Here is a 10402-nt window from a genome sequence, read left to right on the forward strand (position 1 = left end):
TATAGTACACTATAAAGCCCTATATAGTACACTATAAAGCCCTATATAGTACACTATAAAGCCCTATATAGTGCACTAAATAGTTTATGTTGGTGATACTTGTTGAGAGCCAATCAGGATGCACGTACTCCACTCCCCCCTCAGAATGACTAGGGACTACACATCCCACCTGTTACTAGTGGTGTCTGAATAAACAATGTCTGTATCTATAAATAAACCCATATTCACAACACATTTCCTTTGAATGACCTAGATCCAAGATCAGCTTTCACTTAAAAAAAAAAGGGCTGATATGAAAGTGGTACAGTCCGATAATAAATAGCGAGGGGGTGGGTGGGGTTACGCCATACTGGTAAAACGGGGGTCGAATGGACTTGAAAACGGGTGGTATAGTCTACGTTCATGTGGTTCGACGAGAACACAGACACTTTGCCAAGGCAGAGGTGAGTGGCTGAAACTGTGCCGGGGGACTACAGAGATCCGATGGAATTCAGAGGGATTATATACGGAATTATATGATTAAGAGCATTCACACACAGGAGGCCCACACAGGAAGCCCACACAGGAGGCCCACACAGGAGGCCCACACAGGAGGCACACACAGGAGGCCCACACAGGAAGCACACACAGGAGGCCCACACAGGAAGCCCACAGAGGAAGCACACACAGGAGGCCCACACAGGAAGCACACACAGGAAGCACACACAGGAGGCCCACACAGGAAGCACACACAGGAGGCCCACACAGGAGGCCCACACAGGAGGCCCACACAGGAGGCCCACACAGGAGGCCCACACAGGAGGAGCCACACAGGCACACAGGCCCAGGAGCCCACACAGGAGGCCCACACAGGAGGCACACAGGAACAGGAGGCCCACACAGGAAGCACACACAGGAGGCCCACAGAGAAGCCCACACAGGAAGCACCACACAGGAGCCCACAGAGGAAGCACACACAGGAGGCCCACACAGGAGGAAGCACACACAGGCCCACACAGGAGCACACACAGGAGGCCCACACAGGAAGCCCACACAGGAAGCACACACAGGAGGCCCACAGGGCCCACAGGAGGAAGCCCACACAGGAAGCCCACACAGGAGCCACCCACACAGGAAGCACACACAGGAGGAGGCCCACACCCACACAGGAGGCCCACACAGAAGAGGCCCACACAGGAGGCCCACACAGGAGGCCCACACAGGCAGCACACACAGGAGGCCCACACAGGAGGCCCACACAGGAGCACACACAGAGGCCCACACAGGAGCACACACAGGAGGCCCACACAGAGAAGTCCCACAGAGGAAGCAGTAGAGACAGTAGAGTCACCACACAGGAGGCCCAGTAGAGACAGGAAGTCACCAGCAGTAGAGACAGTAGAGTCACCAGCAGTAGAGACAGTAGAGTCACCAGCAGGAGGCCCACAGTAGAGACAGTAGAGTCACCAGCAGTAGAGACAGAGAGTAGAGACAGTCCAGCAGTAGAGACAGTAGAGTCACCAGCAGTAGAGAAGTCACCAGCAGTAGAGACAGTAGAGTCACCAGCAGAGAAGCAGTCACCAGCAGTAGAGACAGTAGAGTCACCAGCAGTAGAGGCCCACAGTAGAGAGGAGTCACCAGCAGTAGAGACAGTAGAGTCACAGCAGTAGAGTCATCAGCAGTAGAGACAGTAGAGGCCCAGACAGTAGAGTCACCAGCAGTAGAGACAGAGGTCACCAGCAGTAGAGACAGGAGAGTCACAGCAGTAGAGACAGTAGAGTCACCAGCAGTAGAGACAGTAGAGTCACCAGCAGACAGTAGAGTCCCAGCAGTAGAGACAGTAGAGTCACCAGCAGTAGAGACAGTAGAGTCACCAGCAGTAGAGACAGTAGAGTCACCACAGTAGAGTCAGTCAGCAGTAGAGACAGTAGAGTCACCAGCAGTAGAGACAGTAGAGTCCCAGCAGTAGAGACAGTAGAGACAGCAGTAGAGACAGTAGAGTCACCAGCAGTAGAGACAGTAGAGTCACCAGCAGTAGAGACAGTAGAGTCACCAGCAGTAGAGACAGTAGAGTCACCAGCAGTAGAGACAGTAGAGTCATCAGCAGCAGTAGAGTCACAGTAGAGACAGTAGAGTCACCCAGCAGTAGAGACAGTAGAGTCACCAGTCACCAGCAGTAGAGACAGTAGAGTCACCAGCAGTAGAGACAGTAGAGTCACCAGCAGTAGAGACAGTAGAGTCACCAGCAGTAGAGACAGTAGAGTCACCAGCAGTAGAGACAGTAGAGTCACCAGCAGTAGAGACAGTAGAGTCACCAGCAGTAGAGACAGTAGAGTCACCAGCAGTAGAGACAGTAGAGTCACCAGCAGTAGAGTCATCAGCAGTAGAGACAGTAGAGTCACCAGCAGTAGAGACAGTAGAGTCACCAGCAGTAGAGACAGTAGAGTCACCAGCAGTAGAGTCACCAGCAGTAGAGACAGTAGAGTCACCAGCAGTAGAGACAGTAGAGTCACCAGCAGTAGAGACAGTAGAGTCACCAGCAGTAGAGACAGTAGAGTCACCAGCAGTAGAGACAGTAGAGTCAGCAGTAGAGACAGCAGTAGAGACAGTAGAGTCACCAGCAGTAGAGACAGTAGAGTCATCAGCAGTAGAGACAGTAGAGTAGAGTCAGTCACCAGCAGTAGAGACAGTAGAGTCACCAGCAGTAGAGTCACAGCAGTAGAGACAGTAGAGTCATCAGCAGTAGAGACAGTAGAGTCACAGTAGAGACAGCAGCAGTAGAGACAGTAGAGTCATCAGCAGTAGAGACAGTAGAGTCACCAGCAGTAGAGACAGTAGAGTCACCAGCAGTAGAGACAGTAGAGTCACCAGCAGTAGAGTCACCAGCAGTAGAGACAGTAGAGTCACCAGCAGTAGAGACAGTAGAGTCACCAGCAGTAGAGACAGTAGAGTCACCAGCAGTAGAGACAGTAGAGTCACCAGCAGTAGAGACAGTAGAGTCACCAGCAGTAGAGACAGTAGAGTCACCAGCAGTAGAGACAGTAGAGTCACCAGCAGTAGAGACAGTAGAGTCACCAGCAGTAGAGACAGTAGAGACAGTAGAGTCACCAGCAGTAGAGACAGTAGAGTCACCAGCAGTAGAGACAGTAGAGTCACAGCAGTAGAGACAGTAGAGTCACCAGCAGTAGAGACAGTAGAGTCACCAGCAGTAGAGACAGAGACAGTAGAGTCACCAGCAGTAGAGACAGTAGAGTCACAGCAGTAGAGACAGCAGTAGAGACAGTAGAGTCACCAGCAGTAGAGACAGTAGAGTCATCAGCAGTAGAGTCAGTCAGCAGTAGAGACAGTAGAGTCATCAGCAGTAGAGACAGTAGAGTCACCAGCAGTAGAGACAGTAGAGTCATCAGCAGACAGTAGAGACAGTAGAGTCACCAGCAGTAGAGACAGTAGAGTCACCAGCAGTAGAGACAGTAGAGTCACCAGCAGTAGAGACAGTAGAGTCACCAGCAGTAGAGACAGTAGAGTCACCAGCAGTAGAGACAGTAGAGTCACCAGCAGTAGAGTAGAGACAGTAGAGTCACCAGCAGTAGAGACAGTAGAGTCATCAGCAGTAGAGACAGTAGAGTCACCAGCAGTAGAGACAGTAGAGTCAGCAGTAGAGACAGTAGAGTCACCAGCAGTAGAGACAGTAGAGTCACCAGCAGTAGAGACAGTAGAGTCACCAGCAGTAGAGACAGTAGAGTCATCAGCAGTAGAGACAGTAGAGTCATCAGCAGTAGAGACAGTAGAGTCACCAGCAGTAGAGACAGTAGAGTCACCAGCAGTAGAGACAGTAGAGTCACCAGCAGTAGAGACAGTAGAGTCACCAGCAGTAGAGACAGTAGAGTCATCAGCAGTAGAGACAGAGTCACCAGCAGTAGAGACAGTAGAGACAGTAGAGTCATCAGCAGTAGAGACAGTAGAGTCACCACAGTAGAGACAGTAGAGTCAGTAGACAGTCAGTCCAGCAGTAGAGACAGTAGAGTCACCAGCAGTAGAGACAGTAGAGTCACCAGCAGTAGAGACAGTAGAGTCACCAGCAGTAGAGTCACCAGCAGTAGAGACAGTAGAGTCACCAGCAGTAGAGACAGTAGAGTCATCAGCAGTAGAGACAGTAGAGTCACCAGCAGTAGAGACAGTAGAGTCACCAGCAGTAGAGACAGTAGAGTCATCAGCAGTAGAGACAGTAGAGTCACCAGCAGTAGAGACAGTAGAGTCACCAGCAGTAGAGACAGTAGAGTCAGTCAGTCAGCAGTAGAGTCACCACAGTAGAGTCAGCAGTAGAGACAGTAGAGTCACCACAGTAGAGACAGTAGAGTCACCAGCAGTAGAGACAGTAGAGTCACCAGCAGTAGAGACAGTAGAGTCACCAGCAGTAGAGACAGTAGAGTCAGTAGAGTCACCAGCAGTAGAGACAGTAGAGTCACCAGCAGTAGAGACAGTAGAGTCACCAGCAGTAGAGACAGTAGAGTCACCAGCAGTAGAGTCACCAGCAGTAGAGACAGTAGAGTCACCAGCAGTAGAGACAGTAGAGTCATCAGCAGTAGAGACAGTAGAGTCACCAGCAGTAGAGACAGTAGAGTCACCAGCAGTAGAGTCATCAGCAGTAGAGACAGTAGAGTCACCAGCAGTAGAGACAGTAGAGTCATCAGCAGTAGAGACAGTAGAGTCACCAGCAGTAGAGACAGTAGAGTCACCAGCAGTAGAGTCACCAGCAGTAGAGACAGTAGAGTCACCAGCAGTAGAGACAGTAGAGTCACCAGCAGTAGAGACAGTAGAGTCACCAGCAGTAGAGACAGTAGAGTCACCAGCAGTAGAGACAGTAGAGACAGTAGAGTCACCAGCAGTAGAGACAGTAGAGTCACCAGCAGTAGAGTCACCAGCAGTAGAGACAGTAGAGTCACCAGCAGTAGAGACAGTAGAGTCACCAGCAGTAGAGACAGTAGAGTCACCAGCAGTAGAGACAGTAGAGTCACCAGCAGTAGAGACAGTAGAGTCACCAGCAGTAGAGACAGTAGAGTCACCAGCAGTAGAGACAGTAGAGTCACCAGCAGTAGAGACAGTAGAGTCACCAGCAGTAGAGTCACCAGCAGTAGAGACAGTAGAGTCACCAGCAGTAGAGACAGTAGAGTCACCAGCAGTAGAGACAGTAGAGTCACCAGCAGTAGAGACAGAGACAGTAGAGTCACCAGCAGTAGAGACAGTAGAGTCACAGCAGTAGAGACAGTAGAGTAGAGTCACCAGTAGAGACAGTAGAGTCCAGCAGTCACCAGCAGTAGAGACAGTAGAGTCACCAGCAGTAGAGACAGTAGAGTCACCAGCAGTAGAGACAGTAGAGTCACCAGCAGTAGAGACAGTAGAGTCACCAGCAGTAGAGACAGTAGAGAGTCACCAGCAGTAGAGACAGTAGAGTCACCAGCAGTAGAGACAGTAGAGTCACCAGCAGTAGAGACAGTAGAGTCACCAGCAGTAGAGACAGTAGAGTCACCAGCAGTAGAGACAGTAGAGTCACCAGCAGTAGAGACAGTAGAGTCACCAGAGTCAGTCAGCAGTAGAGACAGTAGAGTCACCAGCAGTAGAGACAGTAGAGTCACCAGCAGTAGAGACAGTAGAGTCACCAGCAGTAGAGACAGTAGAGTCATCAGCAGTAGAGACAGTCAGACAGTCACCAGCAGAGACAGTAGAGTCACCAGCAGTAGAGACAGTAGAGTCACCAGCAGTAGAGACAGTAGAGTCACCACAGTAGAGACAGAGTCACCAGCAGTAGAGACAGTAGAGTCACCAGCAGTAGAGACAGTAGAGTAGTCACCCAGTCAGTAGAGTCACCAGCAGTAGAGACAGTAGAGTCATCAGCAGTAGAGACAGTAGAGTCACCAGCAGTAGAGACAGTAGAGTCACCAGCAGTAGAGACAGTCACCAGCAGTAGAGACAGAGTCACCAGCAGTAGAGTCATCAGCAGTAGAGACAGTAGAGTCACCAGCAGAGTCACCAGCAGTAGAGACAGTAGAGTCATCAGCAGTAGAGACAGTAGAGTCACCAGCAGTAGAGACAGTAGAGTCACCAGCAGTAGAGTCATCAGTAGAGACAGAGAGTCACCAGCAGTAGAGACAGTAGAGTCACCAGCAGTAGAGACAGTAGAGTCACCAGCAGTAGAGACAGTAGAGTCACCAGCAGTAGAGACAGTAGAGTCACCAGCAGTAGAGACAGTCACCAGTAGAGAGTCACCAGCAGTAGAGACAGCAGTAGAGTCACCAGCAGTAGAGACAGTAGAGTCACCAGCAGTAGAGACAGTAGAGTCACCACAGTAGAGACAGTCACCAGCAGTAGAGACAGTAGAGTCACCAGCAGTAGAGACAGTAGAGTCACCAGCAGTAGAGACAGTAGAGTCACCAGCAGTAGAGACAGTAGAGTCACCAGCAGTAGAGACAGTAGAGTCACCAGCAGTAGAGACAGTAGAGTCACCAGCAGTAGAGTCACCAGCAGTAGAGACAGTAGAGTCACCAGCAGTAGAGACAGTAGAGTCACCAGCAGTAGAGACACAGTAGAGTCACCAGCAGTAGAGACAGTAGAGTCACCAGTCACCAGCAGTAGAGACAGTAGAGTCACCAGCAGTAGAGACAGTAGAGTCACCAGCAGTAGAGAGCAGTAGAGTCACCACAGTAGAGTCACCAGCAGTAGAGACAGTAGAGTCATCAGCAGTAGAGACAGTAGAGTCACCAGCAGTAGAGACAGTAGAGTCAGTAGAGACAGTAGAGCAGTAGAGACAGTAGAGTCATCAGCAGTAGAGACAGTAGAGTCACCAGCAGTAGAGACAGAGAGTCACCAGCAGTAGAGACAGTAGAGTCACCAGCAGTAGAGACAGTAGAGTCATCAGCAGTAGAGACAGTAGAGTCACCAGCAGTAGAGACAGTAGAGTCACCAGCAGTAGAGACAGTAGAGTCACCAGCAGTAGAGACAGTAGAGTCAGCCAGACAGTAGAGTCACAGCAGAGAGACAGTCAGCAGTAGAGACAGTAGAGTCATCAGCAGTAGAGACAGTAGAGTCACCAGCAGTAGAGACAGTAGAGTCACCAGCAGTAGAGTCATCAGCACAGTAGAGTCACCAGCAGTAGAGACAGTAGAGTCACCAGCAGTAGAGACAGTAGAGTCATCAGCAGTAGAGACAGTAGAGTCACCAGCAGTAGAGTAGAGTCATCACAGTAGAGACAGAGTCACCAGCAGTAGAGACAGTAGAGTCACCAGACAGTAGAGACAGTAGAGTCACCAGCAGTAGAGACAGTAGAGTCACCAGCAGTAGAGACAGTAGAGTCACCAGCAGTAGAGACAGTAGAGTCAGCAGTAGAGACAGTCACCAGCAGTAGAGACAGTAGAGTCACCAGCAGTAGAGACAGTAGAGTCATCAGCAGTAGAGACAGTAGACCAGCAGTAGAGACAGTAGAGTCACCAGCAGTAGAGACAGTAGAGTCAGTCAGCAGTAGAGACAGTAGAGTCACCAGCAGTAGAGACAGTAGAGTCACCAGCAGTAGAGACAGTAGAGTCACCAGCAGTAGAGACAGTAGAGTCATCAGCAGTAGAGACAGTAGAGTCACCAGCAGTAGAGACAGTAGAGTCACCAGCAGTAGAGACAGTAGAGTCACCAGCAGTAGAGACAGTAGAGTCACAGCAGAGACAGTAGAGTCACAGTAGAGTCATCAGCAGTAGAGACAGTAGAGTCACCAGCAGTAGAGAGATCACCAGCAGTAGAGTCACCAGCAGTAGAGACAGTAGAGTCACAGCAGTAGAGACAGTCACCAGCAGTAGAGACAGTAGAGTCACCAGCAGTAGAGTCACCAGCAGTAGAGACAGTAGAGTCACCAGCAGTAGAGACAGTAGAGTCATCAGCAGTAGAGACAGTAGAGTCACCAGCAGTAGAGACAGTAGAGTCACCAGCAGTAGAGACAGTAGAGTCACCAGCAGTAGAGACAGTAGAGTCACCAGCAGTAGAGACAGTAGAGTCACCAGCAGTAGAGACAGTAGAGTCAGTAGAGACAGCAGTAGAGACAGTAGAGTCATCAGCAGTAGAGACAGTAGAGTCACCAGCAGTAGAGACAGTAGAGTCACCAGCAGTAGAGACAGTAGAGTCATCAGCAGTAGAGACAGTAGAGTCACCAGCAGTAGAGACAGTAGAGTCACCAGCAGTAGAGACAGTAGAGTCACCAGCAGTAGAGACAGTAGAGTCATCAGCAGTAGAGACAGTAGAGTCACCAGCAGTAGAGACAGTAGAGTCATCAGCAGTAGAGACAGTAGAGTCACCAGCAGTAGAGACAGTAGAGTCACCAGCAGTAGAGACAGTAGAGTCATCAGCAGTAGAGACAGTAGAGTCACCAGCAGTAGAGACAGTAGAGTCACAGCAGACAGTAGAGTCACAGTAGACAGTCAGTCAGCAGTAGAGACAGTAGAGTCACCAGCAGTAGAGTCACCAGCAGTAGAGACAGTAGAGTCACCAGCAGTAGAGACAGTAGAGTCACCAGCAGTAGAGACAGTAGAGTCACCAGCAGTAGAGACAGTAGAGTCACCAGCAGTAGAGTCATCAGCAGTAGAGACAGTAGAGTCACCAGCAGTAGAGACAGTAGAGTCATCAGCAGTAGAGACAGTAGAGTCATCAGCAGTAGAGACAGTAGAGTCACCAGCAGTAGAGACAGTAGAGTCACCAGCAGTAGAGACAGTAGAGTCACCAGCAGTAGAGACAGTAGAGTCACCAGCAGTAGAGACAGTAGAGTCACCAGCAGTAGAGTCACCAGCAGTAGAGACAGTAGAGTCACCAGCAGTAGAGACAGTAGAGTCACCAGCAGTAGAGACAGTAGAGTCACCAGCAGTAGAGACAGTAGAGTCATCAGCAGTAGAGACAGTAGAGTCATCAGCAGTAGAGACAGTAGAGTCACCAGCAGTAGAGACAGTAGAGTCATCAGCAGTAGAGACAGTAGAGTCACCAGCAGTAGAGACAGTAGAGTCACCAGCAGTAGAGACAGTAGAGTCACCAGCAGTAGAGACAGTAGAGTCACCAGCAGTAGAGACAGTAGAGTCACCAGCAGTAGAGACAGTAGAGTCACCAGCAGTAGAGACAGTAGAGAGTAGAGACAGTAGAGTCATCAGCAGTAGAGACAGTAGAGTCACCAGCAGTAGAGACAGTAGAGTCATCAGCAGTAGAGACAGTAGAGTCACCAGCAGTAGAGACAGTAGAGTCACCAGCAGTAGAGACAGTAGAGTCACCAGCAGTAGAGACAGTAGAGTCACCAGCAGTAGAGACAGTAGAGTCACCAGCAGTAGAGTCACCAGCAGTAGAGACAGTAGAGTCATCAGCAGTAGAGACAGTAGAGTCACCAGCAGTAGAGACAGTAGAGTCATCAGCAGTAGAGACAGTAGAGTCACCAGCAGTAGAGACAGTAGAGTCACCAGCAGTAGAGACAGTAGAGTCATCAGCAGTAGAGACAGTAGAGTCACCAGCAGAGAGACAGTAGAGTCATCAGCAGTAGAGAGTAGAGGTCACCAGCAGAGAGAGAGAGAGTCACCAGCAGTAGAGAGAGTCACCAGAAGTAGAGAGAGAGTCACCAGAGAGAGACAGTAGAGTCACCAGAGAGACAGTAGAGTCATCAGAGAGAGAGAGAGAGAGAGAGAGAGTCAAGAAGGAGAGACAGTAGAGTCACCAGCAGAGAGAGAGAGGAGAGAGAGAAGGGAGAGTCATCAGCAGAGAGACAGTAGAGTCATCAGAGTAGAGACAGTAGAGTCACCAGCAGTAGAGAGTAGAGTCACCAGCAGTAGAGACAGGAGTCACCAGCAGAGAGAGAGAGTCACCAGCAGTAGAGACAGTAGAGTCACCAGCAGTAGAGACAGTAGAGTCACCAGCAGTAGAGAGTAGAAGCAGAGACAGAGAGAGAGACATGATCAAATATAGAGACAGACAAGCAGTAGAGAATTCACCAGCAGTAGAGACTAGTCACTAGAGACAAAACTCAACATCATCACCAGCAGTAGAGACAGTAGAGTCACCAGCAGTAGAGACATCTTCCCAGTAGAGTCACCAATTTCCCAAAGAGAATAGAGTCACAGTAGAGACAGTAGAGTCACCAATCCACAAAAATGGAGACAAATTTGACCCCAATAACTACAGAGAGACAGTAGAGGATAGAGACAGTAGATCAACAGTAACAGTAGAGTTCAGCAGGAAATCCTCTAGAGACAGCATTATCATTAACAGCAGACAGTAGAGTCACCAGTACATTTCCTCAGTAGAGAAAACAATGTAGAGAGCAAATGTCAAATTAGCTTTTCACCAGCAGTAGAGACAAATTACAGTACAACAGACCAGCAGTAGAGACATAGAGTCACCCTAGAGACAGTAGAGTCAC

General features: G+C 49.9%; 1 protein-coding gene across 1 annotated transcript; it reads left to right on the forward strand.

The window, feature by feature from the left end:
- Positions 1-515: 515 nt before the first annotated feature.
- LOC135564266 (filaggrin-2-like) lies at positions 516-1349 on the forward strand. Its single transcript, XM_065008532.1, has one exon. The coding sequence runs from the start codon at positions 516-518 to the stop codon at positions 1347-1349; it is 834 nt and encodes a 277-aa protein (XP_064864604.1).
- The last annotated feature ends 9053 nt before the right edge of the window (positions 1350-10402 follow it).

Source organism: Oncorhynchus nerka, linkage group LG24 (assembly GCF_034236695.1).
Source record: "Oncorhynchus nerka isolate Pitt River linkage group LG24, Oner_Uvic_2.0, whole genome shotgun sequence".
NCBI lineage: Eukaryota > Metazoa > Chordata > Actinopteri > Salmoniformes > Salmonidae > Oncorhynchus > Oncorhynchus nerka.

Excerpts from the sequence above, each read along its gene's own strand:
- LOC135564266 (XM_065008532.1), top strand. The coding sequence starts at position 516 with ATGATTAAGAGCATTCACACACAGGAGGCCCACACAGGAAGCCCACAC.